The sequence below is a fragment of the Hypanus sabinus genome, chromosome 27 (genome assembly GCF_030144855.1).
Source record: "Hypanus sabinus isolate sHypSab1 chromosome 27, sHypSab1.hap1, whole genome shotgun sequence".
Classification (NCBI taxonomy): domain Eukaryota; kingdom Metazoa; phylum Chordata; class Chondrichthyes; order Myliobatiformes; family Dasyatidae; genus Hypanus; species Hypanus sabinus.
The window spans coordinates 2,982,811-3,007,372 of NC_082732.1; the positions used below are offsets into that span (position 1 = coordinate 2,982,811).

General features: G+C 43.9%; 1 protein-coding gene across 3 annotated transcripts in view; it reads left to right on the plus strand.

The window, feature by feature from the left end:
• The window catches only part of hspg2 (heparan sulfate proteoglycan 2), a 521,654-nt gene that overhangs the window by 209,295 nt on the left and 287,797 nt on the right, over nt 1-24,562 (plus strand). For all 3 annotated transcript variants that reach the window (XM_059951673.1, XM_059951675.1, XM_059951674.1), the window contains exons 7-12: nt 6,667-6,795; nt 10,691-10,954; nt 16,801-16,920; nt 18,467-18,598; nt 21,886-22,030; nt 23,459-23,610. In XM_059951673.1, coding sequence (XP_059807656.1) covers nt 6,667-6,795; nt 10,691-10,954; nt 16,801-16,920; nt 18,467-18,598; nt 21,886-22,030; nt 23,459-23,610 — 942 coding nt within the window. The remainder of the gene's footprint in view (nt 1-6,666; nt 6,796-10,690; nt 10,955-16,800; nt 16,921-18,466; nt 18,599-21,885; nt 22,031-23,458; nt 23,611-24,562) is intronic.

The following is a 24,562-nucleotide window of genomic DNA, read 5'->3' on the forward strand; positions in this document are numbered from 1 at the left end:
CACCACCAAGATTCAGATCCTGGTGGTGGATCTGAGACCATGGCTGTTCTAGGTCCACCACCTGCCTTTTCCCAATAACCCTTAGCTCCCCTACTATCCATAAATCTATCTAACTGTGTCTTTCATGTCACCATAGATAACCCTGAGATTCATTTTCTTGCGGGCACAATCAATTAGTCCATACAATAATAATTATAACAGAATCAATGAAAGACCACACTAACTTGGGCATTCAACCAGTGTGCAAAAGACAACAAACTACAAAAACAAAAAAATAGAAATAATAACAATAAGTAAATAAGCAATACATATCAAGAACATGAGATGAAGAGTCCTGAAAATGAGTCCACAGGTTGTGTAAACATTTGAGTGATGGGGCAAGTGAAATGAGTGAAGTTATACCTTTTGGTTCAAGAGTCTGATAATTGAGGGGTAATAACTGTTCCTGAACTAGATGGTGAGAGTCCTGAGGCTCCTGTACCATCTTTCTGATGGGAACTGCTAGAAGAGAGCATGGCCTCGGTGGTGGGGGTCCCTGATGATCAATGTTGCTTTCCTGTGAGTGTTTCATGTAGCTGTGCGCAGTGTTGCGAGTGCGCTGTCAGTGATGTACTGGGTTGTATCCACTACTTTTTGTAGGATTTTCTGTTTAAGGTCGTTGGTATTTCCACATCAGGCTGTGATGCAGTCAGTCAATATACTCTCCACTACACATCCATAGAAAGTTTGTCAGAGTTTTAGATGTCATGCTGAATCTTCGCAAACTCCAAAGGAAGTAGGGCATTGCTAAGCTTTCTTTGTAATTTCACTTGTGTGCTGGGCCCAGGACAGGTTCTCAGAAATAGTAACATTGGAATTTAAAGTTGCTGACCTTCCAATGAGGACCAGCTCGTAGACCTCTGATTTCCTTCTGAAGTCAATAATGAGCTCCTTAGTCTTGCTGACATTGAGTCAGAGGCTGTTGTTATGGCAGCGCTTTCAAACTCTCTCCTTTCTGCTGATTGGTCACCTGCAAACTTGAGGATGGCATTGGAGCTGTGCTTAGCCACACAGTCATAAGCTTAAAGCTAGTAGAGCAAGGTGCTAAGCACATAGCGTAGTGCTGATGGAGGTTGTGGAGGAGATTTTGTTGCCAATCTCAACTGACTGGGGTCTGCAAGTCAGGAAATTCAGGATGTACAAGGAGGTATCAAGGCTAAGTTCTTGGAGCTTATTGATAAATTTTGAGAGTATGATGGTACTGAATGCTGAGCTGGAGTTGACGAAAAGCACCCTGTTATATGTATCTTTGCTGTCTAGATGTTCAAGGGTTGAGTGAAGAGCCAGTGAGATGGCAAATTTTAGTGGATTGAAGTTTCTGGGAAATGCAATTCCCCTCAACTCCGTCTTAAACTGACTCTCCTGAATCTTGAGGCTATTCACTGAGTTCTGCTCTCGCCTACCAGTGGAAACAACTTTCCTGCCTCTATAAAATCCACTCTCATTCTTCTGAATTCCAGTGAGAGCAGTCCCAGATGACTCAGTTCCTCCTCATCTTCAGAATCATCTTGGAGAATATCCTCTGCACTGCCTCCAAAGCCAGTGCATATTTTGTCAAACATGATAGTGCCAATTTGTTTAAATACTATCTTTCAAATATTCCAACTCTATAAAAAGTTTGGAAAATTAGTTTTAAAAATGTTAGGAAAAGATTAAATAAAAACCTTGAATATTCAAATAACCCCAAGTAATTATTTAAAAAAATCTCAACTACTAATCCCCGAGTTAATCTCTCGCTACACTGACCCATTATCGGCGACTGATCCCTACTGCGATCACCACAGAGGCAGTAGTCATGCTTACCTTCAACTTGCGTAGTTTATTATCATGGGCATACATGCTCAGGGTAATAAATACTGTAAAATATTAGTTATTTGCAACAGCAGCATGGTACAACAAAAATAAATTACATAAACTTAAATTACCATGAATTCTAGATTTACACACCATTGTAAGCAAATTTAAGTGTAGTGATATTAGCACAAGTTGAACGAAATACAGTCTGAGGTAGAATCATGGTTTTTCAGGTTGGTTCAAGGTGACCGTGAAGAGGAAGCTGTTGTTGAACCTTGTGAAGTGTATTATTCGGGCGGCTGCACCTCCTGTCTGATGGCAGCAGTGAAAAGAGGGTGTGGCTCAGATGTTGGTGTTCCTTAATGTTGTCTTGCAGTCCCATTGGCTCTTACAGATGCCCTCAATGGTGTGGAGAGCTCTGTCCATGATGGAAGTGGCTGAGGCCACCACTCTCTGTAGCTTTTCACATTCATGCCCATTTTAGTCATGGGCATTTCATATCAATCCTATACCTGGCTTGACACAATAGCCACACAGTTTTCCACCGTGCATCTGCAGAAGTTTATCAGCGTGTTCGATGGCATGTCAAGTTTGGTATCTTCTATGACAGTAACATTTCTAGGACTGCCTTCTTCACAATTGCACCTGTATGCTGGGCCCAGAATAGATAATTTCATGATGGATCATTTGTAAAGCTGAAATCAAATCTCAAATGATTTTGCAAATAAATAATGGATGAAGACTGGGAAACATCGGCACTTCTCTATAAAGTCCCTGTGTTATTTGTGTACGTGATAGGCTCGATGCCTGTCTTTCTTCTACTTCATTTATTTTGATTTTCTATTGCTGGTGGGAACAGCAGTCAACCCGTTGAACTCAACTTGAGTGTTGACCTTTATGTCAGTCATTGCCACTTCTGCCAGCTTGCAGGAATAAGAACAGCATGTATGAGCCCTTGGAAATAAATGGTGTGACTGTATTCATCACAGTTGTATCTTTTGTATAACATTTCTTGTGACTGCTAATTGCTGTTCTGGGATTGAATACTTTCCTGATGACCAGCTGCAACGCATAACATTAGGAAATGAGCAAATTATTTATTTCCTATTTTGGCTAAATTGTTTTCAATCTGCACAGAAGGGTTGCTTGGGTGTATACTGTAGTTATATAGTATTTTAACTGTCACAGATTTTGGTATTGTGGCTTTTAAAACTTAATCTCTTCCAACCTATGTAACTCCAAGGCTGCAGTGTTCTTCCAGTTTTGGCCCAAATATACCAGGAATCTAATCTCTGGATTTCTTTCCCTTGTCTTTTTGTTTAATCTGGGTCTCCTTAAAACTTGCATCTTTAAGAATTTTTACATGGAGCAGGTCATGTCTTACCAACTTGGTTTTTGACAAGGTGACAAACGAGACTGATGAGGGTAGGGGCAGTGGATGTTGTCCACATAGTGCATGACAAAGTCCCACATCGGAAGCTAATGCAGAAGATTAAAATGCATGGGGCCTGTGGGGAATTGGCTGCTTGGATTTAGAACTGGATTGCACATAGGAGACAGAGAGGACTGGTTGAAGGGACTTATTCAAGCTGGAGGTCTATACTTAGTGCTGTTTCACAGGGATCTCTGCTGTCTGTGATGTATGTAAATGACCTGGATAAAAATGTAGATGGGTAGATTAGTAAGTTTGTGGATGATGCCAAGATGCTGAAGTTGTGAATCATGTAGAAGACCAGCAAAGAATACAGTGTGATATAGATCAGTTGCAGATATGGGCAGAGAAATGGCAGATGGATTTTAACCCAGAAAAATGTGAGTGTTGCACTTTAATGGGGCAATAGCAAGGAAACAATGCACTGTTGAGGGCAAGACCCTTAACAGTGTTGCTGAGTAGAGAGATCGTAGGATCCAAGTTCATAGTTCCTTGAAAGTGGCTACACAGCTCAAAGAGGTGCTTCAGAAGGCTCACGGAATGCTTACTTTTATTAATCGAGGCATTGAGTTCAAAAGTCAAGAGGTTATGTTGCAACTTTTTAAAATTGGTTGGGCAAAATCTGGAGTATTACATACAGTTCTGGTTCTTCCACTATAGGAAGGATGTTGAGGTTTTGGAGAGGGTGCAGAAGTTTGGCACAGACTAGAAGGGCCGAGATAGCCTGTTTTTGTTATATGGTTATAAGACGTTTACCAGGATGCTGCCTGGTTTAGAGGGAATGTGCTATGGTGAGAGGCTGGTCAAACTTGGGTTGTTTTCGTTGGAGTGGAAGAGGGTGAGGGGGGATCTGATAGAGGCATAGATAGAGTGGACAGAGAGTCCAGGATAAAATGTCTAATACCAGAGGGCATGCATTGAGGATGAGAGGAGGAAGGTTCAAAGGGGGTGTAATGCACAGATTCTTTTCCTCAGAGTCGTGGATGCCTGGAATGCCCTGCATTGTATGGTGGTGGAGGCAAATACATTAGAGGTTTTTAAGAGAGATGTAGATAGGCACATGAATGTGAGGAAGGTAGACATTGAGTAGGTAGGAGGGATGGTTTACGTTTTAGCTGGTTCAGAACACCGTTGTGGGCTGAGTGGCCAGTCCCTGTGATGTACTCTTCTATGTTCTATACTTCAACAATTCCTTTGTGATAACTCCTAATGAGATGTTACATCCTGATTTCACCCTGTAAGGCATTTGGGTTGTTTTGCTCTGCTAAAGGCTCGTGTTGTTATGACAGTGTGCCCAGTGTCCATGTTCTTCATAAAATCAGATGAGGGCAATTGGTGGAGATGAAACAGGAGACAAAAGGGACACAGATGGGTTCTGGATAATCATCAGGGCTTGTTTAAAATGGGATAAATTGGTGCAAGTCCAGTTGTTATATTTCCAGTGTTGCCAATTTTTATCCTCATTCCGATGCAGATGGTACAGATCAAAATCTACCAGCCAAATGAAGAAAATGAGGGGTTATTCTTCCAATCTTTAGTAATGTTGAAGACCAGGGACATCTCCCACAGCTACCTCAACTGTGTCTTCTCCCACTCTGCGTGCTGTAAGGATGCCATCCCTATTACTCACTTTCTCCCTCTCCACTGCTTTAATGTTGAAACAATTTCAAGTACCCAGTGAGTGGGACAGAAGACGCTGATTATGAATAAGCACATTAACCGTTTATTTACAAAGATACAGTGAAAGACTCAACCAAACATTCAAGTCTAGTAAGTCATCAAAACCACCCTAAAACTATGACACTGAACACTTCAGACTCAACAAATTCAAGTTATGCTACTACAAAACTAAACATTCAACAACAGGTACAGTCGGACCTCCTTAGCAGCGGGGGATTGGTTCCGGGACCCCTCACAGATAACGACGGCCGACTGTACTTTTCTAAGTGGGAGCTCTCCTATATCTGCAGTGCCTTCCTAATGGTTCTTCAGCACTGGTTGTGATTCATTGTGAAGATGAGCCCTGGAGATAAAGGAGAAAGAGTGAGTTACTCACAAGCTATTCTTATACCCCTGAGGTGCCTGGAGCTGGAAGCCACTGCTTTGGCATGAAGGCAACCAATGGGAAACAGCTGCTTTATCCTTCCAACAGGCCAATCAATGACCGACATGGTGGAAGCGGTTTTCAATTGGCTGAGAAGCCAACCTTTCACATTATGACTGCATCTAGTCTCAAGATGATGTCTCCTTGCTCTTGCGCTTCTGAAATTTCCTCTTTCCTGAAACATGGCTTCTCCTCTACTATTGAGGCCTCACACACATTCCCTCAGTTTCTTGCAGATCTGCTTTTGCCTCCCATCCCAGCAATGGAGTTCCCTTGGTCCTTGGCAATCTCCATATCCAATGTATCATCCTTTGTCATTTCCCCTAGTTCCATGGTGATCTCACTAACAGTAGCAACTTCCACTCTTACCCCTAGCCACTTTCCACAGTGACCACTCATTCTTGCTTGCCCACCAGGAACTGTTGGAGGCACAGCACCTATTCCATCATCACTTCCCTCACCGCCATTCAGAAAACTAAACGTCCCTTCCCAGTGAGGCAAAGGTTCACTTGCATCTCTTGTCATCTCATCTAGTGCCTTTGGTGGTTGTTATGTGGCCTCCTATATTCTGGAGAAACAAAGTATAGATTAGGCACTGTGTTGCTGAGCACCTGCATCCAGGAGCCACCTCAAGCTTTCAGTTGAAAGTCATTTTAACTGCCTTTCCCATTTCCACACTGGTCTGTCTGCTCAGCGTTCTCCATTGCTACAGAGAGGCCAAATGTGAATTTCATCATCTTATGTTCAACTTGAGCAGCTTACAACCTAAGAGTTTCTAAATTTTAGGTAACTCACACCCTCCATACTCTCTCGCCACACACACTCAACCATCCACCTAGTTTTCTTCTCTCTCTGTTCACTTCTCCCAGCCCCTTATCCACCTGGTTCTCTTTTCACCATCATCTCATCTGGCTCCAGCAATCACACACTGGCCTCTGCCCACCTCTCTCCACATCCAGCTGTACACAGGCAATCTTCCCTCAGTCTCGACCTGAAACATCCATTTACATCCTTTGCCTCCACAGATGCTGCTTGATCTGCTGAGTTCTTCCAGCTTTACTTCATGGCTTCTTTCATCAAGCCAGTGATCTTGCTTTATATTTTGGCCGGATTTCAGCGTCTTTGAGAAATTTGTATTCACCTAAATCATGAGTGAAAACATGGCATTCAAACAGCAGAAAAGTAGCTTTTTGATTATCTAACCACACTCAGATGTAGCAAGATTAAGGTGAAATAACTTTGTTGTTGTTCTTGTCTAATCAGTTTCATTTCCCCCCCCTCCCCCATCTGGATATAGGTATGATGTCATCTCCTCGCCCATGCCAGTCCAATGAATTTCTCTGTGGGTCTGGTGAGTGCGTCCCTCTTGATTATCGCTGTGACCTGAGAGCGGACTGCAGTGATATGTCTGATGAAGACAACTGTAGTAAGTGTTCAATGAGTTTTTAAGGTGAAGGAATCTGGAATTTAATACTGTGGATTCTGGTTAACTGGGCCAGTGGTTAATTGGGGCAGCAGTTTATTTGAGGGCGAACTCTTAAAGAACAAAAACTAAATTGAGAAAGTAGCAGGAATTCCCATGGTTATTTGGGACACATTTGGGACAGGATATTATTACTAAATAGTTTCTAATTAGTATCAGTCACATGGCCGTTAAACACTACACCATGCTTAGAGCAAACAGTTTTTAAATAGCATTAGTTACATGTGTTTGTGTTCAAAAGCAGAGATTTTTGTTACTGCAACACACACAAAATGCTGGTGGAACACAACAGGCCAGGCAGCATCTATAGGAAGAAGCACTGTCGACGTTTCGGGCCGAAGCCCTTTGTCAGGACTAACTGAAAGGAAAGAAAGTAAGAGATTTGAAAGTAGGAGAGGGAGGGGAAGACACGAAATAATAGGAGAAGACCAGAGGAGGTGGGATGAAGCTGATAGCCGGAAAGGTGATTGGCAAAAGGGATACAGAGCTGGAGAAGAGAAAGGATCATGGGACGGGAGGCCTAGGGAAAAAGAAAGCGGGAGGGGAACACCAGAGGGAGATGGAGAACAGGCAGAGTGATGGGCAGAGAGAGAGAGAAAAATAAGAAGGGGGGGGGGATATATCAGGGATGTGGTAAGAAGGGGAGGAGGGGCATTAACAGAAGTTAGAGAAGTCAATGTTCATGCCATCAGGTTGGAGGCTACCCAGCCGGTATATAAGGTGTTGTTCCTCCAACCTGAATGTGGCTTCATCTTGACAGTAGAGGAGGCCATGGATAGACATATCAGAATGGGAATGGGACGTGGAATTAAAATGTGTGGCCACGGCGAGATCCTGCTTTCTCTGGCGGACAGAGCGTAGGTGTTCAGTGAAACAGTCTCCCAGACTGCGTCAGGTCTCACCAATATATAAAAGGCCACACCGGGAGCACTGGATGCAGCATTGAGTTCTCTAACTTCCATTAATGCCCCTCTTCTCCTTCTTACCCCATCCCTGATATATTTTGTTTTTTTCTCCCCCTTTTTTTCTCTCTCTCTGCTCATCACTCTTTGCCTGTTCTCCATCTCCCCTCCCCCTTTCTTGATCCTTTCCCTTCTCCAGCTCTGTATCCCTTTTGCCAATCACCTTTCCAGCTCTTAGCTTCACCCCACCCCCTCCGGTCTCCTATCATTTCGCATTTCCCCCTCCCCCTCCTACTTTCAAATCTCTTACTATTTTTCCTTTCAGTTAATCCTGACGAAGAGTCTTGGCCCGAAATGTCGACTGTACTTTTCCCTATAAATGCTGCCTGGCCTTCTGTGTTCTACCAGCATTTTGTGTGTGTTGCTTGAATTTCCAGCATCTGCAGATTTCCTCGTGTTTGATTTTTGTTACTGACAGTTGGCAAGAAATAAGCAACAAGACAATTCAGAACTGTTTTACTTACTGTGGTTTCAAGCTTTAGGAATGAATACATGGATTTATAGTGCTACAGAGTTATTGGTAGTGTTCCAGTTTATTCACTATTTAACTGAAATACAGTAATTGTTACTCAATTAAATGGTAGTTTGTTGGGTTTCTTAATGCCTTTTAATTATCACTGTGAAACTTTGGCTAATTGGGCCAACCTGTACTGGTTCCAATGTGTCCCAATCCACTGTACATTGTTATTACTACTACTACTGAGGGATTGTATCCCAGAGAATGGTAACCAGATCTGTTTGTTGTGGCACACCCTCCCTCTGGAAGTTCTACATTATATGACAAGGTATTCAAAGCCTTTAAATGATAAACTGTATTTTCTTATTATTTGTTACTTTTGTTCATATTTAAGTGCATATTTATTTATGATAAAATTCATAAAATATATAAAACAGAAAAATACATAAAAATAAAATGAGTACATATATAACATGTAATATGTAAACATAATTTATAAAACATACAAACATTTTAATAAAGAAATGGCATACAACTTATAACTGCTTTCCTGTTGAGGGTAGGAATTAGGAGAACGCTGAACTTTTTTTTTCAGTCTCGTTCACTTTAGCAGCAAATCAAGCAGAAAACTGGTGGCAACTCAGTTGATCAGGCAATAAGTTTGAAAGAAATTCAGAGTATTTCAGAGAAAGGCTTTTCATCAGAATTGTGAAGTGTGATACAGGAAGTGGCTGTTTTAAGTTGCAGGTAAGGTTAGAGAGAGCAATGGAGTGAACGAAGGAGATTTCCATGATTGAATTAAACCAGGTCTAATGGCGGGGTGGCCCATAAATCTGTTTGTGGTATGCATTGATTGTTGTAGGACTGTGGAACATGTCAAACAGGTGTGGCAGAACTAACAGAGAGAGAAACTGAGCTAGTTAATGCAAACAGATAACTTATAGCAGAAATGGACAGAGGAGACAAGTTATACCACATCCTCATGTAGTGTGGTACGCAAACTAGTTCCACTATGTTTTGTCCAGCTGCCAAAGAATTCGATTCCCAAATCTACCAATGTTAATCCAATTTCCCAGCGCTCCTTCCTTGTTGATTGAAGTGCTGGCTTAGATACTAAACTATTGTGAGACTATCTACCCCCAGCATCGCATTCAGGCACAGTGTTCCTGAGTCCAACAGACCCCCTACTCTGATGGAAAACATTCCTTAGATCCACCTCATCTATGTACTTCATAATTTTGTACATCTCTGTCAGCTCCCCCTTCCTGCCAGCTTCCTTCTCTCCAAGCGAAAGAGCCCCAGCTTATTCAGTGTCTTCACTTCGTTAAATGCTCCATCCCGCAAAGCATCCTGCTGAACCTACTGTCCACCTTCACAAGTCAATTAAGTCTTTCCTATACCTTGGCGACCAGAACTGTAAATAATCTGTTAACTTACTCATCCTTTCAGAAAAATAGAATTTCCCTCCATCCACAGGGTATAGATTTTCCTCGAGGTTCATTGCAGAGCAGTGCCAGCCCGACTGATGGTGAGCAGATCCAGACTCCCTCTCTAACTTCACCTCTCATGTTGTAGCATCTGATGTCGGCAGCCCACTTCCACCTCTGGAGGGCAGCTGGGAGCGGGCAATACATGTTGCCAATTCTACGTATCTTCTGAGGGAGAAAACTTAAAGAAATTTTCACGAGAACAGAAGAGTTTCAATGCTCACTGTTCTTCTTTGGAGTAATGTTTCCTTGATAAGTCGAATCTTTGTTTCGACTTACTGTTTCAAGTGGATTGCACCAAGCACTTCAACTGAAAGAGAAGATAGTGAGCCACAAGATGGTACCACTTTGTTTTAACTGCCTTTGGCCTTGTCTCCTTGTGTTTCCTGATAAGCCACAGTGCGTAAATGTAAATAACTAGTGGATTTTTGTATGCAGTTAGTGAAAAAAGGAAGTCTTCTGTCTTCAGTAAAAGTGTTACTGTAAGGAACCATTTACAGAGGCTATGATGATTTTCATGTTTGGAATTTCTTTTTAAAGCATATCTTCTCACGATGATTGGGAGTGATTAATCACAATTTCCCCCATTTCTGCTCATTTTGGTGCTGGGTTCCTCTGCAATCCTCAGTAAACAGCAGAAAAGGGAGAGGCAACAGAGTAGGGATCTTCCTCTCTTGCAGCCTGAGTACAATCAATGCAAAACCAAGCAAGCTGCTGCCAGTTTGCTGTTATGTGTTATTACTGCATGAGTTGAATTAATGCTCTTCTATTTTAATATTGATCATGTTCAAGGTGAAGGTATCAAGAATAATTCAGCAGAGTGTAATTCCTAAGTGACTTCTGGGTCTTGTACTGAAAGTTCGAGCTTTTATGACGAGGTGTAGTGCAGTTTTGTTGCCAGTGTCTAAATCATTCTTTTTCAAATCCCACAGCGGAAACAACTGATGCCATTCCAACTCCTCCGATTGTCTGGCCAATCGAACCAGGAGTCTCTATGACGACACGTGTCATCACCAGACCTGACAGGCCAGTACAGATTCCCACAGTTATTGCACCACTTATTCCAGCCACTGGTGGTTTTATGAGACCCTGTCCAAAAGACAAGGCTGTGTGCCAGAATGGTCAATGTATCCCCAGGGACTATCTGTGTGATGGCGAACGAGACTGCAGCGATGGCAGTGATGAACTAGATTGTGGTGAGTACCTGAAGCAGAAACACTTCAGCACTTTTTCATCCACTCTGCATCTTTATAGGATTGCAACAGCCCGAGGACATGTTACCTTCTCCAACTAGTTTTGTAGCTGCTTTTTAGACCAAGATGTTACACGCGGGTTAATTGTAGATGGTGGGAATAATAAATATTGCAACACACTGGCAAATGAGCAGTGAAGGAGAAAAATCCAAGGCCAAAGAGCAGGAATTAGCCATGCTCCTAATTTGTAGTCTTTGACACCCCCCCCCCCCACCCCCACCCCTGCCGAGAAGTCTGCAGGGAGAACTGCCACAAAGAATTTTTACTGGATGCTCTCCACCCATGAAATGAAGCAAAGTTGACTCATTTATAATGACTGTGGGTACAGTGGAGCTGTCTTTCTGACCACTTCAGTGTAGATTGCTGTCTTTAAAGTAATTGCTGCTTTGAAGACAGCAGTTTTAACAGGCTGTTATGCCTTCAGCTCTGTAGGCACAAGACTCTTGAATTTACTTTCTAAACATCTGTTCTTGCTTTATGACTTGATCTGATTTGTGACCTGAAATCTGAAAATAGGGATAACCTATTGGGTTAACTAAAGGGTTAAAAACCTGGTACTTGAAAAGCAAGATAGCATTTGAGTGATTTACTCTATCTCATTTGTTGAGATCCAGCAAAAGAATTTAATTTCCCACTGGTTCTTCAAGAATGACTACTTTCTTCTTTAGGGTGTATGTGACTGGTCAAGTCCAGTCGTTGTCGCAAAGCAGCAGCGAGACAGATTCCTTTTATCTCTTGACTGCATAAGTGATGAGTTGTGTTGATCTGTGTTTGTTTCAGATGTGGTGGATGCCACTCACTATGACTGAGACACTAGGGGCTTGAAGCTGCTGATTTCTCATTGGAGTTGCTCCAAAGCCTGTGCACTGAGTGTTGCTGCATTGGCCGACAGAGCAAACATTCACAGCTAAATTGCATCTTTTGACATTAGCCATCGGATGCACAAACTTCTCGTGGGTCTCACTGGAGGGGATGGGGCAAAAAGAGAACTAATTAGTTGTTTCCCTCTAGTCCAGGAATCGAAAGCCCACCAATCCTGAACTCAGCTGGAAGTCACATGGTATTTCTCATGTATCACAATTTTCTACATTTGGCCCAGTTAGATTCAGAGGGTTTTCAAAAATCCCCATTTCCCTAGAACTTCATAGTGGAGCAATAGAACAAACCACCCAAGCAACTTGGCGGGTCAGATGGCATCTCTGGATGCAGAGGGGTAGTTGAAGTCTCAGTTCAAAGCCTCGTATCAAGTCGGCTGCATATGTGCATCACTGTTTGTAAACCTCTCCACAAACCCATATATCCTGCGATAAATTGGTGTCCAAACTGCTCTCACGTTTACTCTTGATCAAATGTATGTTGCATATCATATTTGGTGGTGCACAGTCATCCCTACAGTTATTACTGTAGTCACAGGCAGTGTCCCAGCAACTCACAATCCTGTTATGTACAGGGAGGAAACGTGGGAATGAGACGTCAGTGGGTGGCACAACTGGTAGAGCCACTGCCTCGGACCTGGCTTCAAACCTGAGCTTCCCTGATGTTCATCTGGAGTTTGCATATTCTCCCTCTGCAAGTTTCGTCATTTACCTCCAAAATCCCAGTGATGGACAGTTTCATCGATTAACTGGCCACTGTAAATAGCCCCAAGTATGATAGAGTCATAGAAGCATAGAAAACCTACAGCACAATACAGGCCTTTCGGCCCACAAAGTTGTGCCAAACACGTCCCTACCTTAGAAATTACTAGGCTTACCCATAACCCTCTATCTTTCTAAGCTCCATGCGCCTCCCTAAAAGCTCTTTAAAAGACCCTATCGTATCCGCCTCCACCACCATTGCCGGCAGCCCATTCCACACACTCACCACTCTCTGAGTAAAAAACTTACCCCTGACATCTCCTCTGTACCTACTATCCAGCATCTTAAACCTGTGTCCTCTTGTGGCAACCATTTCAGCCCTGGGAAAAAGCCTCTTCCTATCCACACGATCCTCTCATCGTCTTATACACCTCTATCAGCTCACCTCTCATCCTCCGTCACTCCAAGGAGAAAAGACCGAGTTCACTCAACCTGTTTTTATAAGGCATGCTCCCCAATCCAGGGAACATCCTTGTAAATCTCCTCTGCACCCTTTCTATGGCTTCCACATCCTTCCTGTAGTGAGGTGACCAGAACTGAGCACAATACTTCAAGTGGGGACTGATCAGGGTCCTATATAGCTGCAACATTACCTCTCGTCTCCTAAATTTAATTCCACGATTGATGAAGGCCAATACACCATACTCCTTCTTAACCACAGAGTCAACATGCACAGCTGCATTGAGAGCCCAATAGACTCGGACCCCAAGATCCCTCAGATCCTCCACACTGCCAAGATTCTTACTATTAATACTATATTCTGCCATCATAGTTGACCTACCAAAATGAACCATTTCACACTTATCTGGGTTGAACTCCAGCTACCACTTCTCAGCCCAGTTTTGTAACCTCTGACAGCCCTCCACACTATCCACAACACCTCCAATCTTTATGTCATCAGCAAACTTACTAACCCATCCCTCCACTTCCTCATCCAGGTCATTTATAAAAATAACAAAGGGTAAGGGTCCCAGAACTGATCCCTGAGGCACTCCACTGGTGACCGACCTCCATGTAGAATATGACCCGTCTGCAACCATTCTTTACCTTCTGGGGGCAAGCCAGTTCTGGATCCACAAAGCATTGTCCTCTTGGATCCCACACCTGCTTACTTTCTCAATAAGCCTTTCTTGGGGTACCTTATCAAATGCCTTGCTGAAATCCATATACACTACACCTACTGCTTTTGCTTCATCAATGTCTTTAGTCACATCCTCAAGAAATTCAGTCAGGCTCATAAGGCACGACTTGCCCTTGACAAAGCCATGCTGACTATTCCTAATCATATTATACCTCTTCAAATGTTCATAAATCCTGCCTCTCAGGATCTTCTCCATCAACTTACCAACCACTGAGGTAAGACTCACTGGTCTATAGATTCCTGGACTATCTCTACTCACTTTCTTGAATAAAGGAACAACATCCATAACCCTCCAATCCTCCAGAACCTCTCCCGTCCCCATTGATGATGCAAAGATCATCGCCAGAGGCTCAGCAATCTCTTCCCTTGCCTCCCACTGTAGCCTGGGGTACATCTCATCTAGTCCCAGCAACTTATCCAACTTGATGCTTTCCAAAAGCTCCAGCACATCCTCTTTCTTAATATCTACATGCTCAAGCTTTTCAGTCTGCTGCAAGTCATCACTACTATCACCAAGATCCTTTTCCATAATGAATACTGAAGCAAAGTATTCATTAAGAACCTCTGCTATTTCCTCCGGTTCTATACACACTTTCCCATAATCACACTTGATAGGTCATATTCTTTCAAGTCTTATCCTCTTGCCTGTCACATACTTGTAAAATGCCTTGGGGTTTTCCTTAATTCTGCCCGCCAAAGCCTTCTCATGACCCCTTCCGGCTCTCCTAATTTCTTAAGCTCCTTCCTATTAGCTTTATAATCTTCCAGATCTCCAACATTATCTAGCTCTCTGAACCTTTTGTAAGCTTTTTCTTTTCTTCTTGACCAGATTTATTACAGCCTTTTACACCACGGTCCCTATGCCCTTCCATAACTTCCGTCTCATTGGAACGTACCTGTGCAGAACTCCACACAAATATCCTCTGAATATTTGACACATTTCTTCCGTACTTTTCCCTGAGAACATCTGTTTCCAATTTAAGTTTCCGGTTTCTTGCCTGATAGCTTCATAATTCCCTTTACTCCAATTAAACGCTTTTTCTAACTTGTCTGTTCCTATCTCTCTCCAATGCTATTGTAAAGGAGATAGAATTATGATCACTATCTCCAAAATGCTCTCCCACTGAGAGATCTGACACCTGACCAGGTTCATTTCCCAGTACCAAATCAAGTACAGCCTGTCCTCTTGTAGGCTTATCAACATATTAAACCTTCCTGAACATACCTAATCCCTTGCTCTAGGGAGATGCCAGTCGATGTTTGGGAAATGAAAATTTCCCATCATGACAACCCTATTATTATTACACCTTTCCAGGATTTGTTTCCCTATCTGCTCCTTGATATCCCTGTTACTATTGGGCGGCCTATAAGAATCACCCAGTAAAGTTATTGACCCCTTCCTGTTCCTAACCTCTACACACAGAGACTCCATAGATAATCCCTCCATGGCGTCCACTTTTCTGCAACCGTGACACTATCTCTGATCAACAGTGCCATGCCCCCACCTCTTTTGCTTCCCTCCCTGTCCTTTCTGAAACATCTAAAACCCGGCACCATTCCTGTCCCTGAGCCATCCAAGTCTCTGTAATGGCCACAACATCATAGCTCCAAGTACTGATCCACACTCTAAACTCATCCGCTTTGTTCACAACGCTCCTTGTGTTAAAATAGACACATCTCAAACCTTCGATCTGAGCCCGTCCCTTCTCTATCACCTGCCTATCCTCCTCCTAGCACTGTCTATGAGCTTTCTCTATTTGTTATTGAACCTCCTCTTCCCCAGTCTCTTCAGTTCAGTTCCCACCCCACAACAATTCTAGTTTAAACTCTCCCCAGTAGCCTTAGCAAACCTCCCCTCCAGGATACTGGTCCCCCTGGGATTCAAGTGCAACCCAACCTTTCTGTACAGGTCACACCTGCCCCAGAAGAGGTCCCAATGATCCAGAAATCTGAATCCCTGCCCCCTGCTCCAATCCCTCAGCCATGCATTTATCCTCCACCTCATCCTATTCCTATTCTCACTGTTGTGTGGTACAGGCAGTAATCCCGAGTTAACTACATTTGCAGTCCTGCTTCTCAACTTCCTTCCTAACGCCCTGTAGTCTTTTTTCAGGACCTCTTCCTTTTTCCAACCTATGTCATTGGTACCAATATGTACCATAACCTCTGCATTTTCACTTACTGCAGGATATCTTGGACGTGATCTGAAACATTCTGGACCCTGGCACCTGGGAGGCAAACTACCATCTGAGTTTCTTTCCTGCGTCCACAGAATCGCCTGTCTGGCCCCCTAACTATAGAGTCCCCTATCACAACACTCTTTCTTTTCCTTCCTCTACCCTACTGTGCCAGAGGCTTGGCCACTGTCACTTCCCCCAGGTAGGCTGCCCCCCCAGAAGTACTCAAACAGAAGTATTTATTGTCAAGGGGTACAGTCACAGGGGTATTCTCTAGTACCTGACTCTTCCCCTTCCCCCCTGCTGACTGTGACCCACTTGTCTGTCTCCCGTGGCCCCAGTGTGACCACCTGCCTATAACTTCTTTCTATCACTTCCTCGCTCTCCCTCAGCAGGAGGAGGTCATCGAGCTGCATCTCCAGTTCCCTAACTCCTGGGGTGTTGATGGAAATATAGGATGAATACAGTGGGATTGGTGTAGGATCGGTGTAAATGGGTCCACACAGAGACTGGATAAGGTGAACAACCTGATATAACTCTCAGTGACTCAATTATTCTGACTGTTGTAGCTGTTGGCTCCCAGCATGCTTCACCAGTTAGAGTGCAAGTAGATTAAAAAGGACCTTACAGGTGAGGAGTCCAAAACCAGTTGTTGCACCCTAAGCCCCAGAAACAATTGGCCCCAAGAACTACACCAGCAGGGGAAGGGCACGGTCTTTCTCTGGACACAATCAGGGTGTCCTCCAGTTCATTGTATCGCATTGTGCCAGGCAGTTTCTTGATGAGAACGACTCTGGATTAGAGTTGATGGCATATTCTCATTTTCAATCCCAGGAACACCATCACCATGTGAGCCTAATGAATTCAAGTGCAGGAACGGTCGTTGTGCTGTCAAGTTGTGGCGTTGTGACGGTGACAATGATTGTGGGGACAACTCTGATGAGGAATACTGTCGTAAGTATTTGGAACAGAGAAGGTGAGGTGTATGAAATAGGAAGGTCCTGTTCTGTTTAACAGAGGGATCAAGATCCAGAGGGTGAGGGATCAATTTCAAGTTGAAGCAAATGATGGAAGCAGTAGAGTGGCAGTTAAAGCAAAATGTTTACACCCAGAGAGTGGGAGAAGTCAAAGTCACTTCCTGGAGCTGTGGGAGGATTGAAACCCTGGTCATGTCTAATCATTCTCAACGTATTCTTTGGGAGCTGTGATCTGCAGATTGGCAGACTAAAAGTGGAAATGCTGGGAAAGATTTTTTTTCAACTGGGATAGGGCCTATTCCTGCATTGCAGGTTTTCTTTTAATGATTCTGAGTGAGTGGAATATCAGTAGTGTCTACCCCTGCTCCCAGAGATGTATGTTGTTAACTTCTTCAAACCTGGACATCCTTGTTTATTCAGTTGCTCTTAATTCAGGATCCAGATATTGATGTGAACAGTAAAGGAGTGGTCTCGTGGCCCAGTGTCAGATTGGAGGGCTGGGATGTGGGGCTGCCTGTGCTGGATGGGATACAATGATTTGCACCCAGCAGAAGGATCAGACCTTCTCCAAAACCTTGTTTGATCCATTGTAATGGAGATTTATTTGACCCGCATTATTAGTAGTTGTTCATTGTTGTCCCATATACCAAGAAAGAAAAGCTTATTTTGCATACTGTTCATACAGATGAAATGAGCACACAGTACATTGAGGTAAACCAATAAGAATGCAGAATAAAGTGTAAAAGCTACAGAGAAAGTGCAGTGTAGGGTGTGAGATCATAATGAGGTAGATTGTGAGGCAAAGACTCCATCTTACCATATAAGAGTCTGATAACGGAGATAGAAGCCTGATAGTATGTGCTTTTGTATCTTCTGTCCAATAGGAGAGGAGAATAGGGAGATGTGGGGTGTTGCCTCGACAAGCAACTAAAATTGAACTGTAATTATTTGTGTTTTCATATGATTTCAAAGAATACAGGTCAAGAAAATGCAATGGGAATGAGATGGATAGCAGCTGCTATTTGTGCACCTAGCAATTAAGCAAGCAGCAACGCACTGCAGATAGGGACATTTTGAAATGAATGCTGAATGCCCCCATCAGCTCTGTAGACTCTGAGTTAAGGTTTCAGCTCAGATATCTGAAGCACTTTCAGGCAGGGTCAACATTCTTCTTAATGAACAGCACACACAAACTGCTGGAAGAATTCAACAAGGCTGGCAGCATCTACGGGGAAATAAACAGTTAACATTTCAGCCCAACACTTCCCGAGATGCTCCCTGAGCTGCTGAGCTCCTCCAGCAGTTTTTGTGCGTTGCTGAAGTTCTCCAGAATCTGCAGGATTCATTCTTTTAATGTCATTACTTGAATGTTAAGGTGATGGAGAGCCATGTGATGGATCTCTCCACTCAAAAGTTGCCCAGGGCTTTCCTCCCTGTGTCCGCTGACCAGTCTGAATGCTGAGAGTTTAATCAGACCTTTCTGGTAAATAAATTCTTGTAAATGTGTCTTTCTCAATTTGCAGCTACCAAAGGGCCTGGGGACATGTGCGCCCCCGAGCAGTTCGTCTGTGTGTCCGACCGGGTGTGTATTCCTGCCAGCTACCAGTGTGATGAGGAGGCAGATTGCCTTGATCGCTCAGATGAATTTGGATGCAGTAAGTAACGTGCAATGGCGTTGTGCTTACGGAATGGAGCTATCGTGCGTTGGGGTCTCGTTTAACCTCTAGCAGTGAGATGGGGGATTTGCCGTTGTGAGGGTTGCTCATGTTGTCAATTCTGTTGGTAGTTTTCACTGAGGAAATTTGCAGGGAATGGGAAGAGTGAGTGAGGTGGAACTGGAGATCTTTTTCAGGAGGTCACATCTATGAACTGAGGTACACATGGGGACTCACTTCATACACAACTGTGTACTTGCCTTCAGGACCAAATGTCTCCCTCCTCCCCCCACTTCCCCCACGCTTGCTCCCTTCGTCCCCCAACCTCTGCACCCTTCCTCCTCCCGACTTTGGCTCCTTCCTTCATCCTCTCCAAGTAATGAATATGAATGAACTTTCTGTGGGTTCACAACATCTAGCTGTTCAGCGAGAATGCAAGGAACAGAGGAATCAATCAGCAATTATGGTCTAAAGAGTGAGTATGAGTCTCATTGAGCTGACCCTCTCCGTGTCCTCACCATTAGACTAGACACCACCAGCCTTCCAAACACCCAGTGTTTTGCTGCTAATCACTAAGTGATAACAATGGGATGAAATGGAGGTAGATCCTGGGAATACCCTGTACTCCAAGTGATAACAAGGGGATGAAATTGAGGTTGTCCCAGGGAATATCCTTGTACTCAGTGATTATGAGGGGATGAAATCGAGGTCGTCCCAAGGAATATCCCTGTACTCGGTGATAACAAGGGGATGAAGTTGTCCTAGGGAATATTCCTATAATTCGCGGGTAGCACCTTAAAAGTTCTTTGTATGGAGAGAGAAGAGTTCCAAGATGAGAACTGACTGGAGCCAGAGGTTTGTTGTAACCATGGGCACCTCGCTAAAGATCTCTTGAGCTGCATGTGCAACCAGGTCTTACAAATTGTCCAGATGTTCTGGGCACATCTGGATTTAAAAACATGGGTCTTAAAGCAGTGTGCATTAAAATACAACTAAAGTATTGAACCCTGGGTGATAGTCAGCAGGTATAAGGCAGTGGGTGCGTAATTCTGGAAACATTTCTTCCTGTGGCTGAAGTGTGTGCTATTGGAGGGGATGCCCACCTGCTCTACTGAGGGGTATTAAATCCCCAGACAAAGGCTCAGACTATTGGCTTGGTGAGAGGAGGGTACAGCTCATGATGCCACCAGAAACAGCACATGAAGAGTAAGCCACACACTGAAATCAGAAACCCAGGCACAGAGTCCAGAGATGTGTCATGTCCCCCGGAATGTGGCAGTGAGGAGAGAGGTGAGGACTTGGTCAGTCTGACTAGGAGGACTAAGTGGATCCCAAGCTGGAAATGGGTTGCCTTGCTGTGGGATGTTCTCATGCATCCAGATCATAAGAAGAGACAAGGTCATAAGAAGGAGCAAGATAAGGGACTGCCCAGTGCAGAGGAAAGAGATGCAGTGAGCAGGTCTCTGAGGAGGGAGACTGGAAACACCTTTGTGGGGATGCAAGGAGGGTGATGTGAATGGACACAGCAGTGCAAGAGCTCACAACCCCAGTCTCAAGAATGAAAAGGGCAGTCAGAAATACTGCCCGCACAAACAAATAGGGAACAATTATTGGCACAGTCCAATCAAGGGTGCACCAAATAGACTAATTACCCTGTGTCCAAAGAGAAGCTGGAGAAAAGCCTAATCGGAAAGCAAGGCGAAGTTAGGCACCTGGATCAAAACAAGATGATGGAGGTGTGTGAAAAAGAAAGATTGGGAATAGCATTCCAAGGTGTGTCAGAGATGTCTCCACCAATGCAGAATGTCACTGAGGTCATACATTCCAGCACATGGCTTGTTCCATTGACCCTTCATGGTATGAATCAGCCACCGTTCCCAGGGCTTTGAAGTGACACTGCCCAGAGTCACAGGCTGGGCTCCAGGAAAATATAAGCAATTAGTGACTGATTGGGTGGAGAAAGCTATGTTCCCATGATGTTTCTGATAATCAAAAGATCCAGTTATCAAGATCTTATTTCAGCACTGTGGTACAAGCAGTGCAGCCTAGATTATAATGTTGAGAGTTTGTGTTTAGTTGGGGGAGCCAGGGAGTTGCTTTAAGAAGCAAGTCAAAGGAAAGTAAATAGGCTTCATCACTGGGAATGCAAGCAGGACGTCAGGGAATAGGTGGGGAGGCAGGATCCAGGTTCCTGGTGTGGAATTTTCTCTTCTCAGCATCATATCCAATACATGGAACAGTGTTGAGCTCTAATTGAAAGAGGGAGTTCATAAAGAGATTGCCATTTAACTGCTGAGATTATCCATCTTTGTACACTCTGCCTCAATGTTTGGCCTTCATTTCATAGGAAATACAAGCTGGCAAAGAAGCACTTGCAAATGCCAGAAGAACTGAGAAGAAACACTGTGATATGTAAGGCAGTTACTGTGGGAGCCAGTGATGTTCCCTGCCAGCTTTCTGCAACACAGCAGTCATGCTGTTGTTAGCAATATTTTCCCTTTCCTTCTGCTGATTTACCACCGTTGTGTAGATCCCTGAGTTCTCGTGATGCCAGTTGTAATTCAGAGTATTACATTCTCACAGGCTTCTGCTAGGTATTCACTGATTTACATGTCACCCCCAAAGTCTGCTTCCCTTGGGATGGGACTTGCTAAGAGGGTGTGGAACCTGATGCAAGGATCTGTATCCAGGTTCATCCCCAAAGCTGCATAACCAAGGACTGTTCCTGCGGATCCACTCCAAAACAGACATCAAGTGCTGCTGGAAGGTTTTCAACTTGGTGAAAGACTCCCTTTTGTCGCCTGAAATTGGTCTTCCAGCACAGCAAGATGTCCGTAAGGGATTGCTGCCAACGGGAACTGAAGCTTTGTGGGGAAGGACTACTGTCTAGGCTCCTGAACTGTACAGAGGGGCAGGGTTTGGGTGGGCAAACCCCTCAAACAATGAAGGGGGTGTCACCTTGGAGTCACATAATGGGCAATGGTATTTGTATGTGGTTTTCTCTTTCTCTGTAAATGTGGTCACAATTAGCGTAAAGATTTTGGCAATGTTCCTTCACCTTGTACATTCTTTGTCATTAATAAAGTTAAATTAAAATCAAAGAAATTCACCGATTTACGCTACTAGATCCCATTTATTCACCGATTTACACTACTGGATGTAATGGCAATGAACGTACACATTTCTTGCAGTTTATTCCTGTTTATTTATTTATCCATCTATTTAATTATTATGAACAAAGTCTATTCTTGAAATTAAAAGACATTCACTGATGTTATTCCATGTAGCCCCTCCCCAGGTGATCACACCACCAGAAGAAACAGTGATGGTGAAGCGTGGTGCCACCGTCACCCTCACCTGCGTGGCTGCTGGAGTCCCCACCCCCATCATCACCTGGAGGCTAAACTGGGGTCACATCCCTGTCAGTAGCAGGTAAATAGTCTACAGTCACAAGTCTGCGCTGTTAGAAATGTAAATCCTGTATCAGTGAGAATGCTGGTTAAGTGACAGCTGAAGTAAGTTCAGCGCTCGGAGTAGGGGAAGATGGTCGGACATGCAGATTTGTTCAGTTCTAACATTTAAGCTAGTGTGAAGAGAGTGGTGTCGAGGGCTATGGTTCAGTTGCAGGTGGAGAACCAGGCCTGAGTGAACTATCTGAGCTGAAGGGCCTCTTTCTGTGCTGTGTTCTCCAAGGCTCTCATTCTCTATAGGAGAGAGAAAAGGGCAGTTTGGTCTCGTCCCACACAAAAACTTTACGATAAATAGACTCTTAAATTCATAATCTCTTGGGTGGGTGAAAGTATGAATCAGATGACTGGAAAGTGTTCAGAGAAATATTCTGACTCATTTCTCTTTCATTGTCTGGGCAATCAGACTTCAGCAGGAGACCAGTCTGCCCGGGTAATTGTTAGACAGTGTTGGTGTTCCACGCCTTGGGTCTGAGCTGTGTCCTGGAAGCAGAGCTAAGACTATCAAAATCTGTGGGCTACATGCTTCTAGTCCTCTTTCTATCAGTATGTGTAGCTTTCCGAGTCACTGCTGATATATTTTTCAAACTTTGATTGTTAGCTTGATGCTGCATATAGACACAGTACATTCAGTGTCTTGGGTCCTGCATGTTACACACCCACAATATGAGTTGGGTATACAATGCATTACTGCAGCTTGGCAAAATTAAAGGTAAAAACTATTACATATGCTAGCCAAAGCTTGGTTCGTAGCTGGAAGCTGACAGCCTTCTCACTCATGAAGTATTTACCAGCCTCGTTCAAAGTTTTCTCTTTCATTTCTCTGAATGTGCCTGCCTGCATGAGCTTGCCTCTCTCTAAGTTGCCCTCTGGGTCTTTTCTCATGCTCACTTTTGTTCTCTCCTCATCATTTCCACTCCCTCCCTGTTGACCATTCTGTCTCCCCCCTTCATTCTTCCACCCACCATTACCCAAGTCTGCATCTCCTTCTTTGGTACCCCTACCCCATTGCCCACTCCCCTCGCTCTTGGCCTGAAATCCCTTCAACTCCTGTGTTCCTTTCACCCCAAACTCTTATTGTGGTACTCCCTTTTCTCTCCATGCCCCCACTCTTCTCCCCTCACTCTCAAATCCACTGCATGAAACTATTTGTAGTATTCACATAGAATTTGGTTAAATGAGAAGCAACAAATCTCTGTGCAGATTACACTTTATTATGTACGTGCTTAAATGTTCCACGACACCTGTGTTAGTATGTACTCCCATCCTCTTTTGAATTGTTGTGCTAAGCTCTTTGAACTTGCATTGAACCTCCAGGTAACCATGTATGTGATTATTGCTGCCTCGCTCCATTATCTCCGCAACTCTTTCTCACTGGGGTTTCCTCTTGCAGAGTTACAATGACAAGTCAAAATGGACAGGGCACGCTGATCATTAGGGATGTCAAAGAATCTGACCAAGGGGCGTACACCTGCGAGGCTATCAATGCCAGAGGGATGATTTTTGCAATCCCTGATGCAGTACTTGTTCTGAATTCCAACTCAGGTAAAACTCCTTCACACTATCACGTCAAGCTGCTTATGTTCAACGCCATTGCAATGTGTTACTTGTTAAAGTTGTGCATCAGTCACTGGACAAACTCTGAACTCCTGTCGTAACTCCCACCCCCACATCCATTGAAGTTAATAGGGGTTAGCCCATCTCCGTTCCTCCTGAAATCCACAGCCAGCTGTTTTGTCTTTGTGACATTCAGGGAGAGGTTGTTTTCTTGACACCACTGTATCAGAGAAATGACTTCTTCCCTGTAGCCCACCTCATTATTATTTGAGATTAGGCTAATCAATGTTGTGTCATCGGCAAATTTAATTAGCAGATTAGAGCTGTGGGTGGTGATACAGTCATGGGTATACAGGGAGTAAAGGAGGGGATTCAGTGTGCAGCCCTGAGGGGCTCCTGTGTTGAGAGTCAGAGGGTTGGACTCTTACCACCTGCTGGCGATCAGACAGGAAGTCCAGGATCCAGCTGCACAAGGCCAGGTGAAGGCCGAGGTCTCTGAGCTTCTTGTGGAGCCTGGATGGAATTATGGTGTTGATTGCTGAAATGTAGTCCAAGAGAATGCTTATGCATTCTCACATAAGCATCCTTCTCCAGATGTGTAAGGATGGTATGTAAAGCAGTGGCTATTATGGAAGACACGTGCAGTATGGTGTCAGTGAGTGAAGTTGCTTTTATTAGAGCAAAGCTTCTTGAAAGACTGAAAGTTCTGAAGGTAGATAAGTTACCTGGACCAGATGGTATACACCCCAGAGTTCTGAAAGTGGTGCCTGAGAGATTGTAGAGACATTAGTAATGATCTTTCTAGAATCATTAGATTCTGAAATAGTTCCAGAAGACTGGAAAACTGCAAATTTTCCTCCACTCTTCAAAAAGGGAGAGTGGCGGAAGAAAGGAAACTGTAGGCCAGTTAGTGTGACCTCAGTGGTTGTGAAGATGTTGG